This window comes from Hippocampus guttulatus, chromosome 7 (assembly GCF_054856545.1).
Source record: "Hippocampus guttulatus isolate MCC_2025c chromosome 7, RoL_Hgut_1.0, whole genome shotgun sequence".
Lineage (NCBI taxonomy): Eukaryota > Metazoa > Chordata > Actinopteri > Syngnathiformes > Syngnathidae > Hippocampus > Hippocampus guttulatus.
The window spans coordinates 20,197,803-20,221,965 of record NC_141267.1 but is presented as its reverse complement, the minus strand read 5'-3'; the positions used below and the strand labels follow the sequence as shown (position 1 = coordinate 20,221,965).

Here is a 24,163-nt window from a genome sequence, read left to right as displayed (position 1 = left end):
GCACGTGCCCGCTCAGTCAGTTCAATTGAAAATGCTGAGTCAGGGTTCTGGTTCCCATGGCAACGGCAACGGCACGCTTCCACCGTCAAGAGTCGGGCGACTTCTCCGCCTGTCTCAGGTGAGCGGGTGGTGACGTCATCCAGCCGCTCAGGTAGGTCACGTCGGGCTGCACGGCGGGGGAAAGAAATACCTCCCAACTTTTTCCCTCCGCATTTTCAAAAAGCAACTCCAACGAAATCTCGGTTATGGATAAACTCAAGTCGGTTTTAAGCGGCGAGGAGTCGCGCAGAGAAGATCGGACGATTCTGGAGGTAAAACCAAAGCGGATTCGTTTGTGGTCGCCATTGATTTGATGGTTGAATGGACTCGATTTGTGTGTGTGCAGAGTGTGAACGAGGCATCCACGCTGGGCTGGGGGACGCGCGTGAAAGGGTTCATCGCGTGTTTTGTGATCGGAGGAGCGTGCGCCATTCTCGTAAGACTCACACGGAAACGGGGGACATTTTGCTGGCGTGGGGAAAAAAGCGGCGTCCGCCTCTTGTCGTTCGACTCGTTCGACTCGCTCTCAGGAATGTTTGTTGATGTTCTGAACTTCAATGCAGCATTGCCTTGCCTTGGTCATTTGGTCATCGTTGTCCTATTCGGTATCAGAAAACTTTATTGATCCCCCCCAGGGCGCAGGGCAATGACTACAGTACAGATGTGATATATATTATTAGGTATTTATTTAGAAGTACACATGTATGGATTATTGTTATTCATTTCCAGTTTAAAATGAATTGACAATGGTTGTCAAATACAAAATTCGACATTTATTTAAGTCAAAATTGTCAAACATTTTGAATGATTTGTCATTTTGAATATCAAATTATATTTAATACTTGTATCATGTATTGACTAGATGTTGTATTAATTGTACATTTTATGCACGGTTATTCTTCATTTTAAAACCGTTACAACAAAGGAAACAAAGCAATGCAGCAGGATGACATTTAAATACAAAATCGTGAATGATTATAAAAATGTAAATGTTGCATGCGGTGTGGTATTTATTTTACTTGTTTTGTTAAATATTTTCAATTGTTTTATCTTCATTCAAAAATATTATATAGTTACATTTAACGTGATGGTTTGATTCAGAAAATGTTCTCGACCGCAGTGAAACTATGTTAGAAATCTACGAGAAATCTTAAAAAAAAAAATAATATATATATATATATATATATATATATATATATGGATTGGTATAATTTTCATTAATTCACAAAATGTCACTACATTTATTAATATTTCTGCTCTTTTCAAAAGAAAGTATGCATTATGTGTGTTTGCAGGGGGTATGTTTACTTTTCCTCCCCAGGATCGGCCTCATCCTCTTCATCGTCTTTTATACTTTTGGCAACATTTGTGCCCTGGGCAGGTTCGTGCGTGTGCCAGTGTGTGATTGTTTGTCATCACCATTGATGTACAATATTCATACGTTGGATATAAAATGTCTACACACCCCCATTCAAAAGCCAGGTCAAAAATTTTTTTTGTATTGTACGGGTCACATTAATGGTGGAAGATTTCTGAAATTAACAAAAACCTGGCACTTGAAGAGGGGTGTGTAGACTTATTTTCATTTCCACTAAATGCTGTATCGCCATGATTGTTTGCGCCACATAGCACCATGTTCCTGATGGGCCCCGTGAAGCAGCTGAAGAGGATGTGTGACAAGACCAGAGCGCTGGCCACCACCATCATGATTGTGAGCACATGCACACACAAAAAAAGGACACAAGTACAGTGAAGTCCACTTCAATGCATTCTCAAAATGACTGTTATTTAGAGTTTGATACACAAAGCTAAACAATGGCATGTTTTAGGAGCAAAGTAAGCCTCCTTCATAAAAAAAAAATCCCGGGCCACCTTGTAAACATTTCTGTACATTGACAATGGTTTTTAGATTATAAGTTATTTTGTAAAAGGTACATGCAGTGTATAGATCTGGTGTTCGAGTTGCATGTGTAATTAAAACACTGACTCATAATACTGCTGAAAAAGTACTTATTTTTTAACAATATGAGATTTCAGAGTGCTCAAACGATTTGCAACAGGCTAAGAAATTATTGTTGTAAAAATGAGAACGATTTGGAATTGACAATATATTTTAACTTGCCAGGCTGTAGTTAAAACGGGGATAAATGTGAGTCCTGAACTAAAATAAGTTTGACACTTCTGGTGCAATGCTTGTGCAAATGTGATTTTCATACTATTATTCCAGACTTGCCTAGTGTTGACGCTGTGCGCCGCTTTCTGGGTGAGTGACTTCCCGAGTCATGATGTCACATTGACAAACCTTTTGTTAAAGTCCACTTGCCAGAAATTGCATCTTTTTTTTTTTTTGTTGTTGTTGTTCTAGTGGAAAAACTTTGGTCTGGCGTTGTTTTTTGTCATCCTGCAAGTGTTGTCATTCAGCTGGTGAGTTGATCATCATTCTTTTTCAAATACCGCCTCCCATTTGCAGACGGTGTTGAACTCAGAATGCTGTTTTGTTTCCAGGTACAGCCTTTCTTACATCCCGTTTGTCAGGTTTGTCATTTTAACATTGTCACTTAGTTACAGTATCTTCTAAAAAGGAATACGCAGTATCATGTAAAACGTTTGGTTGATCGTGTTATCACGCGATACTCAATTGAACTTTGTTTTTTTTCTAGTGTAGCAGCAATACCTGCTGTAGCTTTGTTCTAACCTGTCAAAAATGACTTTGCAGGGACGCCATCTTGAGGTTGGTGGCCATGTGCATGAAATGAGGCCTGTTTCATCAGTGTTTTTTGTTTTTGGTTTGAAAGGGGCAGGTTTCCCCAACCTCCCATATTTTATTTTTAACAAGTTAGTGGGGTGCATGTCCATGATGTATGTTTTGTTAGTCCTCATTTTGTCATACGTTCACACAAAACTATGCTTTAGCGGTACAAAACCTGTTGGATTTTGATGTACCTGTATGTATAGTCCATTTTAAATTAAAATGTTTCTTACATGTTACTGCTACTGCAAAGTGTCACAACTTGTTGTTTCCAAAAATAAAAATTAAGAAAATGAAAATTACGTGACTTTCATTTCACAAATAAATTCAAAATTTCATTTTATTTTAATATACAGTACATGTTAAATTATTGTGTTGTATATTCAGTTAGTTTTGTTAATTGATTTCCTGTGGATTGAACGATATGGTACCATTTGATTGTAACATAAAGAATTGAAATAAAAATCCCAGGCAAGCGTAAAGAGATTTTCGTCTCTTTATAAACACACTTGCGAAACCCCAAGCTTCTATATTTCTTTTTTCCCAGTTCTTTTTTATTGAAACTTGACGGAATTAAAAAAAAAAACAACGAAAAAACACGGCCACCAAAAACGAGACTCTGTTTTGCGGTTTGTGACTTTTCGTATGGAGCAAACCGGTTCAGACTTTCCGAGTCACGTGACAGAGGCGGAAGTGTTTGGCAGTCTCGTCTGTATTTTTCATTTTTTTATATCACACCTGATTTGGGAATATGACTAAATTGTTTGTCGGCTCGGATGTGAAAATAACAAAATAGGGTGGCTTTGGCTCGCTGAAAAATGCATCGTTGTGGTATAAACCTGAACGTTGCAACTGTCGCGGGAAGTTTTGAATAACTTCCTGCACCACGTGATGAAGGCGGAAGTGTTTGACCGACTAGTCGGGACATGGTACTTAGAACGCACTTTTGTACACTACAGTAGTTTTTGTTTTGTTTTGGTTCCTCCGGTGTGGAAACATGAAAGAATTATTGCTGATGATTAAAAACAGCGTGCCCGTCAAAAAGAAGACGTCTTTGACCCAGAGCGACTTGCAGCGTTGGGGTTTAAAGGGTAACTTTTAGAACGTAACACTCAACGTGAAGTTTCAATGAGTTTATCCAGTCGTCAGGAAGCTAACATGGACTTTGTGTCATTGGAGTGTTTTGGCCTTCAAACAGGGATCCAGCTGAGGCCTTACCAGTTGCATGGCGTCCAGTGGCTGACTCAGTGCCTGAAAAACCAGCAGGGATGCATCCTGGGAGATGAGATGGGCTTGGGGAAAACTTGTCAGGTCTGAGACAATGAACATGTTCATCCATCTTGAGTTTAAATCTATTTTTTTTAATCATATTCTGAGATGTGGTCCACACATTGTGTGATCCACATTATTATGGGTGTGTCCTTGTTATGTTTTTATCCCTTCAGACCATCAGCCTGTTGGTGTACATGGCGGGCGCTCTTGATGTCAAAGGTCCGTTTTTGGTTCTTAGCCCGCTATCCGTCATGGAGAATTGGAGGAGTGAGTTGGAACGGTACACATGTTCAAGTCCCGTAACATAAAATAATCATGTTCGCTTGTAAAAGTCTCAGCATCTGTCTCTCCCCCCGCAGTTTCTCGCCATCTTTGACTGTGCTGTGCTACAAGGGAGATAAAGACAGACGGGTTGAGATCCAAGGGGACACGCAGGACTTCCTTGTCCTGCTCACCACATACGAGGTGTGTGAGCATGGACGAGCGTGTGTGTTTATTTTTCTGTTTTTAAAAATCATCTGCTTTTCAGCTCTGCCTCAAAGATGCTTCCTTCCTGAGACGGTGAGTGTCTTCTCAAAAATTCAATTGTCGTATTTAAAATTGTCATTAAATTGCTTCCATCGTCATCCCAAAGCTAAGCTGTCAAATTCATGAAAACTGTAATTCACCAACTTGCCCGCTAGATAGCGTCCGTGCTCGCTGTCATGTTTATAAACACTGTAGTTCACCAACCTCTCCACTAGCGGGAGTCCGTGGTCTGTTGTTATTTCATCTGCTAGGAACACCAATTATTCATTCCCTCGCGGCCAATGAGCTTTGGAATCATGGAATTGGAATTGCTTTTCATTACGTTTCACTGTTGGCGCCCTCCCTGCAGGTTTAAGTGGAAGGTTCTGGTCGTAGACGAGGCTCACCGGCTCAAAAACCAGAACTCTTTGCTGCGCAAGACCCTGATGGAGGTACTGGCTGGCACCACCGTCGTCTTCATTATTGCTCCCGCTAATGACTTCCTGTCTAGTTCTCGGTGGGCTTCCGGGTTCTGCTGACCGGCACGCCCATCCAGAACAACCTCCAGGAGCTCTACTCCTTGCTAAGTTTCATCCAACCCGCCATCTTCTCAGAGGACGACGCCGACGGCTTCGCCCAGTCTTACGTCGATGTGCGCAGTCGACCCGCACTTGGTATGATGTCATCGTCAATTAAATTGTGATTCCTTATTACTCCTTGATATCAGGTTTTTAAACTCCGTTGAAGCATGCACATTGTTTTCAACTTCACGTCAATGTTAAAGTACGCATTGTTACATTGCCACTCTTGTTATGAAATAATGAGGGAAAAAAAAAATACGTTTTACATACAAGCGTGGATGTCAGATGTTGTGTGTCGCCCCACCCAGCTGCCGAACTCCAGAGCATTCTGGAGCCCTTCTTGCTCCGCCGGGTCAAGTCGGAGGTGGCGGTGGACCTGCCCAAAAAGACGGAACTGGTGGTGTACCACGGCATGTCGGCGCTGCAGAAGAAATACTACAAAGCCCTCCTGATGAAGGATGTCGGTGAGAGTCCTTTCCAGTCCATTTCACACAGAGAATCCCGCACGAGAGCAGCAAATGGAGCAATTTGACTGAGGTGATGTGCCTGGCACATCTGCATGCTTCTCACTCCTTTGCTAACGATGTGCTCTCAGAGGCTTTTGGCAGCGAGCAAAACAAGACCCGTCTGCTGAACATCTTGATTCAGCTGAGGAAGTGCGTGGACCACCCGTATCTGTTTGATGGTAAGGAACTCCAGCCTCCCTTCGGGTGCCACATCCGAGGTTCTCGTTGGGGGATTCAACGTTTCTTTGTTTTTTTTAAATTTTTTTAAATTTCATCCTTGCCCAGGAGTGGAGCCCGAGCCGTTTGAAATGGGGGAACATCTGATCGAAGCCAGCGGCAAACTCTGCCTCCTCGACAGCATGCTGGCCTACCTGCAGCAAGAGTATGTGACTTTGTTGCCGCCGCTGAGTGGATCGGAGTGGAACGCTCGACTTTTGCTGGAAATTTAAATACAGGAAAATGTCTTGAAATACGTAACAAAAGCCGATCCGCACTCAGTGAAACGAATGGAAAATTCCATTAACTCAATATAAATGTTATGAATGTGTCATTAGATAAATGTAATAAATTAAATAATTTGACCATTAATTAAACAAGCATTCAAAAAAAGTAATTCAAATCAATTAAAAATAAAAAGTGATAAGTGAAGAGTTTATCATTTTTTTAAATGCCGTTACATAAAATGACAGTAAATAAAGGAAAATGTACTGTATTTAAAGACCCTATAACGTAATTTCTATGATGTTTCGAAATGCATTAAATAAATTTAAAAAAAGATTAAAAATGTTAATATATGACAAATTTATTAAATTATTCAACATTAAGGAATAATTTAATGAGCTGATGGACAATTTCATTCCTGTACATTTTCACAAACTTCTGTTTGAAGAAGCATTTTAATCGGCTTCCTATTTCAATTGGATCCCTTCAAACATGCATTTATTTTTTAAAATTCTGCTCTCTTCTAGCGGCCATCGTGTTCTGCTCTTCTCTCAGATGACCAGGATGCTGGACATTCTTCAGGACTACATGGAGTACAGAGGTCAGCGCTCTGAACCAGCAGGTGTGTCTCACATTGTGACCGCACAAAAACCGAACTACTCCCCCCCCCCCGTGCAGGGTTCAGCTACGAGCGCCTTGACGGCTCGGTCCGCGGCGAAGAACGCAACCTGGCGGTGAAGAACTTCAGCAGCACGGACATTTTTGTCTTCCTGCTAAGCACCAAAGCAGGTGAGGCAAACTCGCGCGCTCTTGGCATCTCGCATCATCAGCTAAAACGTGTGCTTGTCAGCGCCGCGTGCGAGCGAACGAGAGAGGAAAGCGAGGGCCTGATGACGGCAGATAAGAGCTGCGGCAGGATGATGCTCACAGATGAAAACAAGGCCATCGCGCCGTGTGAAGCGCAGCCACTTCCTGTCACTTGCTCGATAGTCAATAGGGAGGCTGACTTTGTTTTTATATATATATATATATATTTTTTTTTTATGCTAGCATTATCCTCGCAAACTACAAACTATATCAAAATGCAATCTAAAGAGCACGCTAGGGTACCACGTAAACGTTCCGCAGCAAATGAAAAATAAAATATGTCGTACTGTATACTCACCAGGGATGCTGTTTATAAAATATACAGTAGATGGACTGTTTTCTTCAGGGCTGATACGAACAGACTCGTCGTCAAGGATGCCAATAGTTGATATATGGTGCCGATATTAACTCATTCACTCCCAATGACGTTTTTAAACGTCTTTTCAGACTTGGTCTAGAATTGGCTGGTACTAAATGAGTTAACTTGCGCTAAAAATGAAAATATTGGTGTAACTGTCCAAATAACTTTAAACATATATATTTTTAAATCGCTTGTCTTGATTTGCCGATTTTTTTTAATTTTATTTTTTAATCTTTAGACGGTCAAAAATGAAAACAAATGATGACGGGAAAATACTGATAACATCGAATGTGATTGGCTCGTGAAACGGTCCCATTGCTAACACAGATGACACGACGGGATTGTCAAGGTGCCGGGGAGAGTCGATTCGTGTGGCAACACGGATCTCGACATCTTATTGGATGAAAGATCCAATATCTACATCCCCGTCTTGGAAGCGGTACAGACAAGAGAAATGAAGAGACTAGAGAGTTGTCAATCTGTAAACACAGTTTCATGGAGCCAGTAATTGAATTGCGGTTATAAATGTAGATCAATGCGTCTGATAGTGTTAACCGCCCAACACCGATTATGAGGTAAGTTCTGCTAACTCTTGACAGTCGCGTGATGTAGACAGCTCTGGGGAAAAAAAATGGAGACCTCTGCGAAGTGGTCGGTTTCTCCGATTTTTCTGTTGATGAGAATATTCATTCATTCATTCATCTTCCGTACCGCTTGATCCTCACGAGGGTCGTGGGGGGTGCTGGAGCCTATCCCAGCTGTCTCCGGGCAGTAGGCGGGGGACACCCTGAATCGGTTGCCAGCCAATCGCAGGGCACACAGAGACGAACAACCATCCGCGCTCACACTCACACCTAGGGACAATTTAGAGTGTTCAAACAGCCTGCCACGCATGTTTTTGGAATGTGGGAGGAAACCGGAGCACCCGGGGAAAACCCACGCAGGCCCGGGGAGAACATGCAAACTCCACACAGGGAGGCCGGAGCTGGAATCGAACCCGGTACCTCTGCACTGTGAAGCCGACGTGCTAACCACTGGACTACCGGGCCGCCCTTGATGAGAATATGTTCAAGTAAAAGGAACTTTTCTATTTCATCTGATAAATGACTCCCAATCTCTTCATATTTTTCCTAAATTTAAATGTAAGGGTGCAGGATTGTACTTCCATATTTTTATAAAACCCCTTTTTTTTTTTTGTTTAAAATATATATACATTTTTTTGTACATGACACTTGTATTTGTGTCATGTTTGACGTGTGTGTGTGTACAGGAGGCGTCGGCTTGAACCTCACAGCCGCCGACACCGTCATTTTCATTGACAGCGACTTCAACCCTCAAAATGACTTGCAGGCAGCCGCACGCTGCCACCGGATTGGCCAGCACAGGTGCCCATCAACGATATTATAATTTAGGATGATTTATTATTATTATATTTTTGCGGGGGGGGGGGGGGGTCATTCTCTATCTTTGCACGTTTTTCGCGATTAGCTTCTCACATGTAAGCAAAATGTATTTACAAACAAATCTGAATTGAGTCTACGGGCTCTCCAACCCTTTCGTGCACCAATAATGATTAACCTGCAACAGATCAATCAGTCCCTGAATTTATTATTATTATTTTCTAATTTATCTTTGTTGGGTATCTTATTCATTTTCAAAATCCCGATTGCAGGCCGGTGAAGGTCATCCGCCTGCTGGCCAGAGACACGGTGGAGGAGATCATGTACTCGCGCGCCGTCTCCAAGCTGGCACTCACCAACGCGGTGATCGAAGAGGGCCGCTTCTCTCTGCTGGAGCGAGCGCAGTCTGCGGCGGCGGGACTGCATGTGAGCACCCCCCGCCCCCCAACCCCTCCCCATCTCTTTCCCTTGTATTTCAATGATAGGCACCTCACATCCTGTTTGCGCCGATACAAGATGTTTTGCTCTGACTCTTTGTGTCGCGAGTCAAGAGCTCATAGGGCTGAATCATGATCACCCAAAAGACAAATGAGGAAAATTGGCATTGGCGCTATTCGCAGTGATGATCAGGTTTCAGAAAAAAACTTTTTTTTTTTAAATTGCATAGTCGTAAAATGTCCAATTTGGCATTCGGAATGAAAATAGCGCAAAATATTGTGATTGAATATTGAGATCTTTTTATGTGGTCTTTCATAAATGTGGCTTCCGAAAGCAAAATAGGTTTTAAAATGTATATAAAATATTCCAAAATCTCTTTGAATGCTGTTACACAATATTGAGTTTATATTGCACCTTTCTGGTGGGCAGATTTAGTGAAGAAAGGTGAAAATTTTTCTTTAAATGCCATCTTAAATTTGCCTTCCTTTAGCTCGGTGAGATCTTGAAGTTTGGTGTGGACAAGCTGCTCTCCTCCGGCGAGAGCTCCATCCAAGACGTGAAAGTGGAGAAGATCCTCGGCGCCTCCCGCAACGGTTGTTGGACGGACGACCAAGACGAGGCCGGCGAAGAACCTTCCTCCTTGCGAGAGGACGACGACGGCGGCGACTTGGAATCTGACAGGCAGAGTATGTTTCCGCTGTGGAACTTTCTCAACGTGATCTCCGGTGAAGTCACCTGGTTTTATATCGCGATTTTGGCATTTAACTCATTCGGTACCAGCCAATTCTGGACCAAGTCTGAAAAGACGTTTAAAAACGTCTTTGGGAGTGAATGAGTTAAAGTATCTCCCGCCGTATATTATCCTCGCAGACCACATGTACTGCTTCGAGGGCAAAGACTACAGCAAGGACCCCAGCTCGGAGGACCGGACCACTTTCCAGCGGCTGCTGGATGAACAGCTGGCCGAGCAGCAGAACGCCGGCGCCGAAGGTCGAAGTCTGCGGAACAAAACCGAGGTATGACTTCCTTTCTCGTTCGAATAGACCACTCGGTGCCACTCCGAATCCCTAACTTTGATTTAGGGCGTGAACATACCTGATATTTCAAGTACCGGGAATGCGACGTGTCGTTTTTCGACAGCATCTGTCAAACCACTTCTTGCAGGTGTCGCCGGCAGCGGGGCTCATCTTCCCAACCAGAAAGCGGCGCCCTCTCACCCAGGCGGAACTGGAGATGCGGCGACGGAAGCGCCAGGAGGCGGCGGCCAAGCGGGCCAAATACCAGGCAGAGGCAAAGAAGAAGCAGGAGGAACACAAGTACAAGAAAAAGTAAAAGCCCGCACAGTGTTTCCCAACCTTTCTTGAGCCTGCGCTCATTTTTTACAACCCCCCCCGCAAAATCTTACGACACACCACCCGACAGATGTCATGAAAAGCGAGTACACAAAACTAAATGTAGCTTCTGTTACTCGGAGTGTTGTGACTGCACAAGATATTTCAACACAAAATCGTATTTTCACAGAGCGCATGTTTGCTCGGTCAACTCTAAGGTACACGGAAAAATGCCATAGACGGGCTAACGGAAATGAGCTTGGCTAGACGATACAGTAATTATTAACCTTCAAACATTTCCTGCTTTTCCACTGTGTGGCAGCACATACAAAAAAATACTCTCAGGCATATATTCTCTCTGCTCTGTGGGAACAGAGACTATTAACCAGAGGTTACAATAGTTGGGGACCTTCTCTGCTTCTCCTCGTTGTTCTCAATGACGGTCCTCCGCTGAAGATTTGCAACTTGGAATTCAGATTTGCCCGTTGACTGTCAAAACGATAGGCCAAGCGATAAATTCCGACGGACGATAAACAAATCGGAGTATAGCCGGTTTTTGCAGATTTTAAAAAGAGATCAAATCGGCTGACAGATCAATCCTAGTAAACCCCAATGAAAAACAATCGCTTTTTTTTTTTAGTTTAACCGTTTTTTTCTGCTTTCTACTGGCTTCGTAAATTTATTTATTTTATTATTTATTGTTGTTTGTATGAAGCATTTTCTCATTTCCAACCCCCTTATTACATTTAGGTAAAAAAAAAAAAAAAGTTTAAACAAGTCATTATTCTTGACTTCTGATTTCAAAACGAGGTGTCCATCAATTTGTTGTGTGCTGTGTACGTAACATGTGGAGGTGATTAAACAGTTATCCGGTTTCAAAAAGTTCAGTCATCACGGCCCGTGACAAAAATGAGTTTGACACCCCTTTTTTTAAAGTGCTCTATAAATAGTTGAGAAATCCACAATACAGTGGGTACCCGTCTACATACGAAAAGTCCAAGTTACGAAACGCCTCAACAGGAAAACATTGCCTCTTGTTACAAAAGAAATTTCAAGACACGAAAGGGAAAAATACAGAATGGGCTTCTACTCGTAGCTCCGAGTTTCCTGAACGCAACATACTTAGAGCTGCTCTGCCATTGGCTATTAGCTAGCACGCCATTGGTTAAGAGGAAAACACCTCTCTACTTACGAACCTTTCTAGTTAAGAAATTTCTTCCAGAACCAATTAATTTCATACGTAGAGGTGCCACCGTATTGCAGAGAAGTGAACGACGAACTGTTCTGAAGCGAACATCAACGTAATGAACCAGTTCTCAAAGGTTGGACTCAACCACTCCCACTGAATCTGAATTTGGGACGATTGCTTCCAACTTTTTGGGAAGGTTCTCATCTGTTCTGAATGGCTAAAGCAAAGGGCCATCAAAATCCGTGATGCGGATCATTTTGCCGCAAGTAAATACTGTAACGTTTGCACCGATGAAGCAAAATGGGCTCTTTTCCCCTCAGCAAACGCTACCCGGGGAAAGCACCGACTTAGTGGACCGTTGCACCGCTTCTTCCGTCTTGTAATCGGCGCCGTCTTTGCACGCAGGATGGCCTGGTGGGCGTCCTGCGGTTACCGATCTCGCTGCCTGAAGTCTGCGGACAGCGATGAAGACGAAGAAGACGAAGAGGAGGACGGCAGCAGCGTGAGCTCGGCCGACTCGGAGAGCGGCGCCATCCACTACGTCCTGGGAGACGTGACGCATCCTCATGCCGCGCGTGGGGACGCCATCATTGTCCACTGTGTCGGTATGTACCAAAACCACCCTTTGCGCACCCCCCCCCCCCCAAACAAAAAAACATGATGTGATGCGTTCGCTCCCTCTTCGTTATATTGTGGTTGCGCCCGTCGAGGTGAGATTAGCTTTTGCATTCCTTTTCAAAAGTCGATTATCAGCGGGGTGTCCAATTCAGTTTCATTCCGGGTCGCATTGATGTTGAATGGTGTGTGTGTGTGTGTGGGGGGGCGTGTGTCATCGTCACTGCATTATCACCTCATCTTTTTTTTTTCCTCCCTCCCTCAAATGAAACCTAAAAAAAAAAAAACGAAATATGGTGCCTTGAAAATAAATGCATAAGATAAACTGACTGACTTACTCCGCTTTGTGTTGCTGTCAGATGACTCGGGCCGGTGGGGCAAGGGAGGCTTGTTCACCGCGCTGGAGGTGCGCTCGGATGAACCTCGACGTCAGTACAAGCTGGCGGGAGAGATGAAAGGTAGGAGAGAAATAAAAAAAGATTTTCTTTGGCATAACGGCGGAGGTCGAATCCGAATTGGAACAAAACTGGAAGCCGCCAAAAGTCTTCAACGTGCTTCTGTAGACGACCTGTAAAAGCTATTGATTGTTTTGTCCCCCCCCCCTCCCCCTCCATAGACTTGGATCTCGGAAGCGTTCTGTTTTTCCCCATCGATGACAAACAGTCCCGACTGGACGGGAACGATCACGTAGGTTCCGAGCATCTGCTGGCTTGCGCGTGCGAGGGCGTGGGTGACTTCCTCCCCCGATTTCCATTGTGATACAGCCAGCGACGTCTGTCAGATATTTGCGTTGAGTTGCCTTTTGAACATCCTCCTCAGCTGGCCCTCGTCGTCGCGCAGCAGCGAGACCGAGACAACAAGTTGTCGGGCATCTTCCTCACGGCGCTCGACCAAGGCCTGAGGAAGATTCATGCCGCCGCCAAACGGAAACAAGGTGGAAATGCATCCTCGGAAATACAAACGCACTTAGTCAGACACTTCATTAGGTACACAGATCATACAAAAAAACAAACAAAAAAATCGATATTTATGCAGCAGTTCCAAAACAGCCGCAGCTGTCGGATACGGCACGTTCTTTTCAAGTTGGTCTTTCTTTCTCCAAGAAAGAGAATTGTTTTTGTTTTTTTTTTACAATACAGTGATTTATTCATTCAAGAAAAACATTTTTTTTTACGAGCACAGTAGACTTAGTTCTGAAAATAGCTTGTTGGCTTGGCACGTCTTCTAGTTTCACACAGTGCGTGTTTGAGCAATGTCTTGTTGTCGCCGCCACAGCAGTTTGTTGTATTCATGGTTAGACTCGACTGACGGGATATGCTGGGACATTCTCTCCCCCCGTCACTGCCGCGGTGCCTTTGTGGCTACAGCGGAATGCGGGCTCCGAGGTCACACAGCTGGCTGAGACTTCAATAGGAGCGAGGACTACAAATGATGGGAACGCTTGTTGAGAATTTCCCTTTCCCTCTTTCTCTGCATCCTCAAGCGAGCGTGCACCTGCCTCGCATCGGCCACGCCACCAAGGGCTTCAACTGGTACGGCACGGAGCGCCTGATCAGGAAACATCTGGCTTCCAGAGGCATCCCCACGTTCATGTATCCTTTTTTTTTTTTTTTGCTTGCAAGTGGCAACCTTGCAGTGCATGTGAGCACATCTGTAGTTCAGTGTTATCTTCGGGGATTGGCCTGACACAATTCTAAAAATAACATTTTTACTTTTTTCCCTTGTAAATTTGAATACTTGCTTAATAATTTTTAGTCTGTAGTTTTGCCTAGACTTCATTATTTTTTGTGGTTAGTTTTGTTGTTCATTTTAATTTTCTCCAACTACAGTTCCCTATCAAAACAACCTGCACTTTAGTCAATTCCTGCTTTATCCCCATAAATTCCTGTTCATTCCCATGGGAAGTTTCCAACTTTGAAAATTCTCAAAACATTTCCACCCCACCTCAACGATGTATCATAAACATCATCTCCCATTAACGCCCCTTTGGACCTCCTCCTTCCCTGAACCTAGCTGACAGATACTATCACAGTCGCAAAAACACGGCCGACTCCCCCGCCACCTCTTCGGCTTCCTCCTCGGAAGCGCAGGCGCACAGCTCGACCGCAAATGCACAGCAGGCAGGCCCGTCCTCCCCCCGGACCTCCTCTGAGCTGCCAAGTTTCATGAGGGGAATCCGCGTGTTTTTCTACAACCTGACGGCAACGGACAGGAAGAGACTGGCCCGCTACCTCATCACATATCCTTGATAACCGCATCTGTGCAGAAAAAAACCCCACTGAAAATATTACAGGCTGTCCCAAAAGTCACTGTGCATTTTATTTTTTTCTATTTTGGTTTGTGTCATTTGGACAGATGTGAGGCCATCAGCATTATAACATGACAACTTAGACTTGCCACTTTTTGTAAAAAAATTAAAAAAAAAAGCTTTACAAAATCAGCAGTTAGTGATTAAAAAACGACAACAGATCACCAATCCAATCAGAAGATGGACCAATATATTTAAACAACTTATTCATAATATATTCAACCCTTAGTGTTTGGAGGGTATTGGGCCCACAAATCGTAAACATTTGCATAGAATTGATGGCCATTGAAATGCATTTTGAAAAAATTAAACTCTAAAAATTCTCCGCAAAACGTCGAATAACATTCAATACGTGGAAAATGGTGTTTAAAAACAACGAAATAGTATTAAATATGAAATATTGCATGACTCACACTGCAGCCGCGGCATAACTTAAGCTTGCTTTACAGCGTCCCGCCAGGTAAATTTCTTGTGTGTTTCTTGCATACCTGGCAAATAAATGATATTCTGATTCTGTTCGTAATAAATAAATTAGTGGCTCACTACACAAAAATCACTACGATAACTTATTAAGCCTACTTACGGAGAGAGAGAAGCCAGAATGAAGCTAACGCCGTACCGAACTTAGCATAGAATGCTAACTAAGCACATAACTCGTCGCCATGACACGGACTTAACTTCGCAATTTTAACAATTGGACACACAAAATCGCGGCACTGGACACACACTGGAATAAAATTAATTACTGCTCGCATCGCAATATCAAAATTGATCGTTCTACATTTGCTCTCTTTTTCTCGCTCGTTCTAGTGCGTCGTCTCGACTTTCGGGTGCGTTTATATACACGAGTTTGCAGCTCAAGATTTCCTTAGCTGCGGTGCACTTACGACGGCGACGAAGAGGAGGTGATGAGCGATGAGGTGACGCACATCGTCGCCGAGGTGGAGCACGAAGTCCACTCTCAGGTTACCCCACGGGGAATCTTTAGCATCTCTGACAACGCATTGATGTTAAAGGTGATCATTTAGGGCGTTCTTGGTTTTGCTGTGTGCGAAAGCAGGAGCTGCGTGAGCTGACGCGACGCTACGATCGGGTCGTGCCTGTGCGCAAGGACTGGCTGGAGGCCTGCTTCTCCCAACAGAGACTAGTCCACAGCGCACGCTTCACACACGTGCTTACATAACACTTGTGCGTGTTTTACTTAAAGGTGAGAGCAATTCACTCGTCAATGTCTGTCTGGGGATACGACCTCCAGCTGTCAGAAAGTGATTGATGACGCGGACTTCAAGTGCACACAATGACAAAAATGTGTTTTCCTTTGGGGCTTGTGGTTGCGCCTACAGATATACTTCCAAAAGATTTCTTTGATTTCCGTAAAAAAAAAAAAGACGGTTGTACTGAGAATATTTCAAGAGTAGCCCTCCACCATAGCATGATGAATGCTTTATGGCTTGCATTTATGTCAATATCATATTGATACCCTGAATTGTCGTATTAGTGATGAAAAATAGCATTGGCCTGTTAGTGCCTGACGTTTTTGTTTCTGTACTTGTCCTATCAGATTTGAGTGTGGCTTTTCATGCAACTGGACCACCACATCCTGAAATGGGTTTCAAAACATATTTATTGCCTCCAGATTGGTAATCAAGAAGCTATGTGTAGAAGTCCCGCAGGGATCTGCGCTTGGACCACTCGTGTTCAGTCGTTTCCACAGCAGGAGCGGCACCTGGAGAGGACTGGAGATCTTTGCGTTGTTCTTCTTTTTATCTTTGTCTCTCTGCATCAACCAGTGTCATTGGGTTTTATTTCACATCCTTTGTGAATGAAGCCAAAACGTTTCATCTACATTGACTTCAGCTCCTGCAAACACACTTCAAGTACAGTTGGAATGGAATAAGGAATAAAACAAATACGCTTCAAAAGTATTTAAATGTTCAGGTTTCATTTATAGTAAAGTCTTAATTTTTAGGAACGGCAACAGATGCTATATTTGCAGTGTTTCAAGTAGTTTAATCTGTTTCTTAGGCAACAAACGCTATTTTTGCAGTGTGTAAAGTTCACCCTTTAAATAAAATTATTTAATAAATGAAATGACAAAACAAAACCACCAGCCTCATGCGTGTATGCAGCTATTAGGCGCACGTGTTTTGTAAAGTTGAGTAAAATACCTGACACTGCGTGGGAAGTAGGCGGCGGGCGTGACTAGCAGGAAAGCCACAGACAGACACTCGACGAGTGCACCTCACATCAAATCACAAGACCGAACCGAAGAGGGGGGGGGGGGGGGGTACCACACGGCGGACGATTCCCCACAAAGTAGCCGCCTAGCGAGCTCGTTTTCCGGCTAAGGGAGTTGAATTGGGCGTCGTCGGTTAGGATTTTCACAAACCACCGCAGGCTGGAGCTAAGGTGAGCCAATTTATTTTTGTTTCGCTTGTCGTTTAGGTTAAAAAAAGGATACTTGAATAATATTGTGACAACACAGAGAACGTCCTGGAACCTTTTTTCTGAGTCAGCTCTCGAGCGAAGGAAAAATATAAGTGAGCAAAAAAAAAAAAAAGATTGAGGTCATATACAGAACCGCAAATGTCATTTTAAATGTCATATGTCATTGGATGGAACAAATTGGCAACATACTTGATAAGCTCGGTGGGAAAGTGTCAACTCCGGGTGGCAGAAGGAATGAATGACTATAACTTAATTCGTTTACCGATGTGCGAGATTTTCGAAGTACTGGTTTGAGTGGTAGTTAGTTTTAGAATCGACGTCATCGCACGTGGGCCAACTCAATTGTCAACTACTTCAAAAGCAGGCAGAAAGTCCCCGAGTTTGTGCGTGTGTTCTTGATTTTTTTCTTGTGTGTGTGGCACAAATCGCGCATACCAACTGAATTGTTCTAATTACTAGTTAACTGTTGAGCGTTACATAAAACTAAGTAAATACACATTGAGTATACAACCACATAACTGTCTTTAAAAAAAAAAACTGACGTAGTGTTCACGCATAATGGGAAACTCCATAGATCGGCTAACAATTAGTATCGGTGGTGGGGGTTTTTTTTCTCGAGTTTTTCTTCATGCCTCCATGCGACGCACAATAAGTAATTATCTTCTTTTTTTTTTTTTTTTGCTGCAATTTGAGTTGTGCTGAGCCTCCAGTTGTGTACGGCATGGTCACCTGGGGGCAGCATAATGCAAACATAGAAACACGGAAAAAGCGTTTCACAATGGACTCCATAAATTGCAGTACTATTAGCCACATCTCACGAAGATAAAGAATATATGCCTCGTGACAAAAATTCCAATGTAAAAGCAAAATGTATGTTACAACAAAACTACTCTGGCGACTGCAGTTTATCCCCTAAAAATATTGCGTCGATGAAATGGTAAATGGAGCGTTACCGGTACTTAGTAACAACAATACTCAAGTTAAAGTCAAAACTAGGTTGTATTTAGTATTTCTCTGACAAGTATAATTCATCCCACAAAAGTCATAACCAAATGTAATGGAGTAAATGTCACGTTTCTTCTTAACAGAAATACTCGAGTAAAAAGATTGTAATTTAATGGTGGACCATGCTTCAGAAACTTAGAATTTTTTTGCTTTTGTGTCAAGTGCAGTGTGAACACACATGGATGTGAGGAGTCTCAATCATGCTGCCGGCTTGCAAATCTCCAAATAGGTGAGTGACAAACTCACTTGCTTTTTAGGAAAAAAAAAAATACTTGTTCAACCAAAGTGCAACCAAAAGTTTGACAAAAATAAGTCTTTGTGGTAATCATATAACATCATCGAGGAAATGTTCACCTCACTCTCAGTGGTCAGGGGTGGGCAGCACTGTGAAAACACATCTGAACACTTTTAAGTCGTCATGACACCATTCACCACTAGTGGGCAGACATCATTCGGTAGCACTTCCACCTGTTCATCTCCATCACAGAAGAAGAACGTAGAGCGGCTGTCAGCCATGATTGATTTTGTGACATTTTCCCGAGTTATGTCACTCGAGTAAATGGAACGGACTCTCTTTCGACATGGAGGACGGATTCAACTAAACGGGATGCTACAGTTTCATACGCAGTTTCATGTGAACAACATGCAACTTAAATTGAAAGCGGACAGTTCACTACAACTCATTCAACAAACTAACATAGACAAACTTAAATCATATAATGAACGACCTTGCGTCAGAGAAGTTATTTGTGGGAACTGAGAAGTTAAAAAAAAAAAAAGTACAAAATCACTGTGAATTTAGTCACAAGAACAGTTTGTTTGAAGTGCTTTAACTTGCCCATCCCTGGTCGGGACGATGACGACTATTACGACTGATTGTTTCATAAAACTGCATTCCGCACAAGAGAGTACTTGTTTGTACACTTATGTGAACAAAAGCTACAGAAATGTTCCCGTTGCCGGTTTGGATTATTAACTCGTCTGCACGTTTTATAACAGTAAACAGTACTTCATTGTTGCTATGGGTTCAATGATGAACCCTCAAGGGTACGTCACAAAAAATATTTGAGAATTAAAAAATGGACCTCTGTGGTATACTTTGTTCAGACAGTCGAAATAGGCGTTTAATTGTAAACGTCTTCCTGCCCAGTTGGTTCCTGAGCAACAGCAACACGCCGCAAGAGGACGATGAGACCATGAGCGCGGAACAGCGCGAAGCGACCGCCACCCCCAAATTGGACTCGGCCCCGCTTTACGACCGCTGGGCCTCCAGCACCTCCTCCGGGCTCGGCGTGCGAAATTTGGAGCAGGACACAGAACGCGAGACGGACATGAATTCCTGCCCCGACCTGAGCGACCGTTCCTTCCCGCTCACGCCGTTTCCGAGTCTGGCGGACGGCAGCTGGCCGCAGCAGCCCGGTTTCTCCGGCGACTGGTCGGGATATCCCAGCAGCGAACTTCCGTCTAGGTCGGACCCCAAAGAACTCTGCAGCTGCTGCGGCCAGAGCTTCCAATCCGGACACAAGTTGAGCCTGGAGCAGCCGTGCTCGCTGCGCTCCGAGCCGCCCAGCCGCCACCTGACGCTGCCGCCGTACATGTGCTCGCCGCCGGGTGCCGCCTGCTGGGCCCAGTATCCCGCCGACGCCCCCGCCGGGGGGGTCATCAAGCTACCGCGGCATCAGTACCAAGCGGCTTACGCCCCCCAGCACTGTGAGTCTCGACTTGTTGTTTCCGCGCCGATTTTCTTGTGCTGATCTCAGCTTTGATTGTGTTGTCACAACACAGGTGATTGCAGACCTCCCTGGGGCCAAGTCACTCCAATGTGAGTTCTTTTGCTTTTGAATTCTTTACACACACAGACAGAGAGAGAGAGAGAGAGTGAGAGAACGTAGTATGTAGATATTTTTCAAAAACATTTTTATTGGTTCAAACATTGATATAAAAAGCAAAAGACACCACACTATAACTAGTACAAATAAAATTCAGACTATGAGAGATAGTAATGAAGGCAGAATTTGTGTGTGTGTGTGTGTGTGTGTATTTTTTTATTCACACACACACACACTGTATATAAAAACACAATAAACGTATATTTAATGCCAAAAACAACCAAACCATAACAACTAGTTTCATGCTAACTCCATAGATGCTAATGCTAATAAGCTAATGTAAACAGTTACACATACAAACACAGCATACAACAAATGGGAGTTAAGCAGAGTAGATTTTAACACCAAAATGTCCAACCAAGTCATACACATTTCATCTATTGAAAGTCTGCTAGCTTGTTGCTAATATACAATGTAAAACATGAGAGACAGGCTAAAGGAAATTAGCATGTCAAACATTCAAACCACTGCTAAACATACGGAGCAGCAATATATTCTCTCTGCTGTGTGGGAATGACGATGACTACGGAGCTTACCACCAATACTCACCACCGACTAATCATATGTAGTAACCTGTTCTACTAAATGTTTCATTCATTTTTAATTTCAAATTTTTGTTGCTCCAGGGGCCACAGCGTTCCCCCTGCCGAGAAGCCGCCGACGCAAAGCATGTCATTGTCCCTGGCGCAGAGTAAGTGGCCCGCAACTCAGAAAAATCGCGCGATGGACCATCTTTAACGTTGCTGCGTGTTCAGGGAAAGTGTTCGTCACGTACGAGGCGGACGACGACGCACACGTCAACGAGATCATCAAGTTCGTGGCCCTGCTGCGACACAACGGCTTCGACACACATGTATGAGATTTGCAGACCCTTCCCTTTCTCAAATTTTGTCACCATGGGATGTGTACTTTCCTATTTTATGTTATGCTCTTTTGATGAATGGAACTGTAAACAAGGTTGAGGGGAATTATGAACAGTTCGAAATAAGGGTCATTGTTAACACAGAAACATAAAGCTAAGGCGCAGCAAAAAAGTTCACGACAAACCTATTTGTGTCAGTGGTTCTCAAATGTTTTTACATCAAAAACACCTTAAAAAAATGTTTGAACGGAATGAAAAAAAAGCTTGAACATTAACACTGCCCTTAAATATGTGCTGCTTTCAGATTGACATATTCGAGCAGCAGTTCCGCAGCATCAGCAAGATCGACTTCATGGAGCGCTACCTCAGCGAAGTAAAAACTCGCCGCATCCTTTTTTTTTTTTTTTGTCAGCAGCGCAAACTGACCGATGTCGTCCGTCCCCTCAGAAAGAGTACCTGATCATCATCATCATCAGCCCAAAGTACCACGAGACGGTCACCACCTCCCACGTCGGCCCCGACAACGACGAGAGGACTTGCAATACCGTCTACATCCACAAACAGGTCCCCAAAACCCGTACCCAATGGGAAATTTTCCCCACACTCTTACGCTTCTTGTTGACGGCGTGGCTTCTTTTCATTCAGCTTCAGAATGAGTTCATCCAGAACGGAAGCAAGAATTTCCGCTTCATTCCCATTTTGTTCCCCGGGGCGAAAAAGGTAAGACTGAACATTAGTTCTTTTACAGGGTTCCCACTCTTCCACTTGTTTTTTATTTATGGACCTTTGAAGGACTTTTGCTTTTTTCGGCTAAAAACGCCTTACTATACGTGGTCGCTTTTTTCGGCCCAAAACGCCTTACTATGCATGGTCGTTTTTTTCGGCCCAAAATGCCTTACTATACGTGGTCGTTTTTTTTTTCGGCTAAAAACGCCTTACTATACGTGGATGTTTTTTTCGGCCCAAAATGCCTTACTATACGTGGTCGTTTTTTTTTTTTTCGGCTAAAAACGCCTTACTATACGTGGTGGTCGTTTTTTTCGGCCCAAAACGCCTTACGATACATGGTGGTTTTTTTCAGTTAAAAACTCCTTACTATACATGGTCGTTTTTTTTCCCCGCTAAAAACAGCTTACTATACATGGACGTTTTTTTTGGGCTAAAAACGCCTTACTATATATACATGGTCGTTTTTTTCGGCTAAAAATTACATCCAAAAACGCCTTACTATACATGGTCGTTTTTTCCGGCTAAAAACGCCTTACTATACATGGTCGTTTTTTTCGGCTAAAAATTTCGTCCAAAAATGCCTTACTATACATGGTCGTTTTTTTCGGCTAAAAACGCCTTACGATACATGGTCGTTTATTTCGGCTAAGAATTTCGTCCAAAAACGCCTTACTATACATGGTCGTTTTTTTCGGGTAAAAAGGCCTTACTATACATCGTCGTTTTTTTCGGCTAAAAACGCCTAACTATACATGGTCGTTTTTTTCGGCTAAAGATTTTGTCCAAAAATGCCTTACTATACATGGTCGTTTTTTTCGTCCAAAAAGGCTTACTATGTTTTTTTATTAATCATGGTCAATTTTTTCGTCTCAAACCGCCTGACTCTACATGGTCGTTTTTTCGTCTAAAAACGCCTTACTATACATGGACGTTTTTTTCGGCGAAAAACACCTTACTATACATGGTCATTTGTTTTGGCTAAAAACACCATGATCGTTTTTTTCGGCCCAAAACGCCTTACTATACGTGGTCGTTTTTTTCGGCTAAAAACGCCTTACAATACGTGGTCGGGTTTTATTGGTCCATGTATAGCATGGTCGTTTTATTCGGCCCATACACAAATGAAATGAACACCACAGGTTAATTTTTAAGGATTTTAATGATTTTCTAAGCTTTCCCTGAAAATTAAGGACAATTAAGAACATAATTTTATACGTTCTTTTTTTGTGGATTTTTATGAATTTCAAGGACCCGTGGGAACCCTGTTTTAAGAACGGCACACAGACATGTTGATGTAAATTGAAAATAAAATGGGTCCCGGGACTGAGCCTTGGGGGATCCCTTTGTTAAACATCCAGAACAGAGCAAATAGTCTGTGATCCACGGTGTCAAAGGCTTTTTGAACAAATTAATAGAGAGACCAATACAATCATTTCCTGCAGTCCACAGTCTTAAAATCGGAACAGTTTTACCGGTCAGAGTGGAGAAAGGTGTTTACACCCTCCTTTTTGTGTTATCTGCAGTGTCACGTTCCTAACTGGCTGCTGAACACGCACGTGTACGGTTGGCCGCGCGACCGCGACGACATCCTGCGACGACTGATGAGGGTTGAGAAGTACAACCCGCCGCCCATCGGAGAACTGCCCACCATCGTGTCCATCCCCATCTAGAACCCTTTTCTCAATAATGCTTTGAAACAATCGTCGCCAGGGCCCTTCTAGGTGGCAGGAAGTGATGGGGGAGGGGGATGCTAATGCTAAACTCATCATTCAAGCCCGGCAGTCTGTTTTATCTGGCCTTGGTCAAATGACACACAGGAATTTGTTTGCAAGTGCAGTTTTTTGCCACCCCAAGTACGTGTGACGTCAGGTCTACAGAAGATTCTGGTTGGTTTGAGGAGTTACGCGTCGGGGAGGTTCTCCGCTAAGAACGTTCCTTGAATTGACAGCAGGAGTAGTGAGAAGATGAAGAGACATTTTGGATGGGATGGATGAGGGGTGACTCTCTCAACAGTTCATGGAATTTTGCATTGGAATTTATTTTGAAAGACTTTTGTGTCTTTTTTTGTGTGTGTCTGAGAATTTCAGAACTGCTGAATAGAATCTTACCTTTAAAATAAACATTTTTGGCTCTATTTAACACAATACATCCTAATTTATATCGCGCTTTCGCAACAGCTGCAACAAAGCGCTGAAGAAAACAGTTAACAAAGTCAAATCATAAACACAACATAAAACATAACATAAAAACACGGACAGTCGTACAATCTTAACCACTTTTCCCTTATATGATTTGTTATTTGTAGCAGAAAGAGGAGAGAATTAATTTATAATATACAATACTGTACATATATATTTATAAATCTGTATAAAAAATAATGCAATAGGAAAGATTAAATAGATTTAAATCTGAAATATTTAGAATCTTTTTTTTTAATTGCTATAAAAATATGTAGGGAGAAAATAGACAGTTTAAAAGAAAAGGGGGGGGGGCCCCAACTCCAACCCTGTGTTTCGTACTTAATTTCAACAAACGCACTTTTCTCTCGAAAAACCGCCAACGGCGTGGCGGTGCTGAGCTTGCGGTTTTTCGATGAACACCATCTGCACTCCTTCCACCCAAATGG

At 43.1% G+C, this 24,163-nt stretch overlaps 3 protein-coding genes across 10 annotated transcripts; all 3 read left to right on the top strand.

Moving 5' to 3' along the window:
• Positions 1 to 97: 97 nt before the first annotated feature.
• On the top strand, positions 98 to 3,087 carry sft2d2a (SFT2 domain containing 2a). Of its 3 annotated transcripts, XM_086115470.1 has the most exons (9): positions 98 to 151; positions 224 to 311; positions 386 to 475; positions 1,335 to 1,420; positions 1,669 to 1,750; positions 2,267 to 2,302; positions 2,405 to 2,463; positions 2,545 to 2,574; positions 2,756 to 3,087. In XM_086115470.1, exons 2-9 carry the CDS (start codon positions 246 to 248, stop codon positions 2,793 to 2,795), a joined length of 489 nt encoding a protein of 162 aa, XP_085971596.1. In that variant the 5' UTR covers positions 98 to 151; positions 224 to 245; the 3' UTR covers positions 2,796 to 3,087. The 3 variants fall into 3 exon arrangements, with proteins under 3 accessions (XP_085971596.1, XP_085971597.1, XP_085971595.1); XM_086115471.1 differs by lacking the exon at positions 386 to 475; XM_086115469.1 differs by having other exon boundaries at positions 118 to 311.
• Positions 3,088 to 3,695: 608 nt separating this feature from the next.
• Positions 3,696 to 19,267, top strand: chd1l (chromodomain helicase DNA binding protein 1-like). Of its 6 annotated transcripts, XR_015101363.1 has the most exons (27): positions 3,696 to 3,879; positions 3,987 to 4,099; positions 4,234 to 4,340; positions 4,420 to 4,525; positions 4,590 to 4,621; positions 4,938 to 5,019; positions 5,079 to 5,241; positions 5,457 to 5,612; positions 5,744 to 5,833; positions 5,940 to 6,036; positions 6,623 to 6,696; positions 6,774 to 6,884; positions 8,594 to 8,708; positions 8,996 to 9,149; positions 9,652 to 9,847; positions 10,032 to 10,177; positions 10,326 to 10,489; positions 12,087 to 12,286; positions 12,656 to 12,754; positions 12,913 to 12,983; positions 13,116 to 13,230; positions 13,780 to 13,888; positions 14,317 to 14,535; positions 15,488 to 15,569; positions 15,665 to 15,811; positions 18,225 to 18,286; positions 19,208 to 19,267. XR_015101363.1 is itself a non-coding variant. In XM_086115466.1 (26 exons), exons 1-25 carry the CDS (start codon positions 3,786 to 3,788, stop codon positions 15,785 to 15,787), a joined length of 3,018 nt encoding a protein of 1,005 aa, XP_085971592.1. In that variant the 5' UTR covers positions 3,696 to 3,785; the 3' UTR covers positions 15,788 to 15,811; positions 16,241 to 16,529. The 6 variants fall into 6 exon arrangements, 4 of the variants coding, with proteins under 4 accessions (XP_085971592.1, XP_085971591.1, XP_085971590.1 ...); XM_086115466.1 differs by lacking the exons at positions 18,225 to 18,286; positions 19,208 to 19,267 and adding an exon at positions 16,241 to 16,529; XM_086115465.1 differs by lacking the exons at positions 18,225 to 18,286; positions 19,208 to 19,267 and adding an exon at positions 16,166 to 16,529.
• Positions 16,661 to 23,671, top strand: traf3ip2l (TRAF3 interacting protein 2-like). Its single transcript, XM_086115468.1, has 10 exons — positions 16,661 to 17,013; positions 18,225 to 18,286; positions 19,208 to 19,767; positions 19,843 to 19,879; positions 20,573 to 20,637; positions 20,702 to 20,799; positions 21,113 to 21,181; positions 21,256 to 21,372; positions 21,454 to 21,528; positions 23,061 to 23,671. The coding sequence occupies exons 2-10, from the start codon at positions 18,258 to 18,260 to the stop codon at positions 23,205 to 23,207; spliced, it is 1,197 nt and encodes a 398-aa protein (XP_085971594.1). The 5' UTR covers positions 16,661 to 17,013; positions 18,225 to 18,257; the 3' UTR covers positions 23,208 to 23,671.
• The last annotated feature ends 492 nt before the right edge of the window (positions 23,672 to 24,163 follow it).

Bases quoted from the DNA above. Each gene is read 5' to 3' on its own strand.
- sft2d2a (XM_086115470.1), top strand. From the start codon at position 246: ATGGATAAACTCAAGTCGGTTTTAAGCGGCGAGGAGTCGCGCAGAGAA. The intron at 1,751-2,266 runs GTGAGCACATGC...CTATTATTCCAG, and splicing joins TGGCCACCACCATCATGATT to ACTTGCCTAGTGTTGACGCT. The intron at 2,303-2,404 runs GTGAGTGACTTC...TTGTTGTTCTAG, and splicing joins CGCTGTGCGCCGCTTTCTGG to TGGAAAAACTTTGGTCTGGC.
- traf3ip2l (XM_086115468.1), top strand. From the start codon at position 18,258: ATGCTGCCGGCTTGCAAATCTCCAAATAG. The intron at 18,287-19,207 runs GTGAGTGACAAA...CTTCCTGCCCAG, and splicing joins GCTTGCAAATCTCCAAATAG to TTGGTTCCTGAGCAACAGCA. The intron at 19,880-20,572 runs GTGAGTTCTTTT...TTGTTGCTCCAG, and splicing joins TGGGGCCAAGTCACTCCAAT to GGGCCACAGCGTTCCCCCTG.
- chd1l (XM_086115466.1), top strand. From the start codon at position 3,786: ATGAAAGAATTATTGCTGATGATTAAAAACAGCGTGCCCGTCAAAAAG. The intron at 4,341-4,419 runs GTACACATGTTC...CTCCCCCCGCAG, and splicing joins TGGAGGAGTGAGTTGGAACG to TTTCTCGCCATCTTTGACTG. The intron at 6,037-6,622 runs GTATGTGACTTT...GCTCTCTTCTAG, and splicing joins CTGGCCTACCTGCAGCAAGA to CGGCCATCGTGTTCTGCTCT.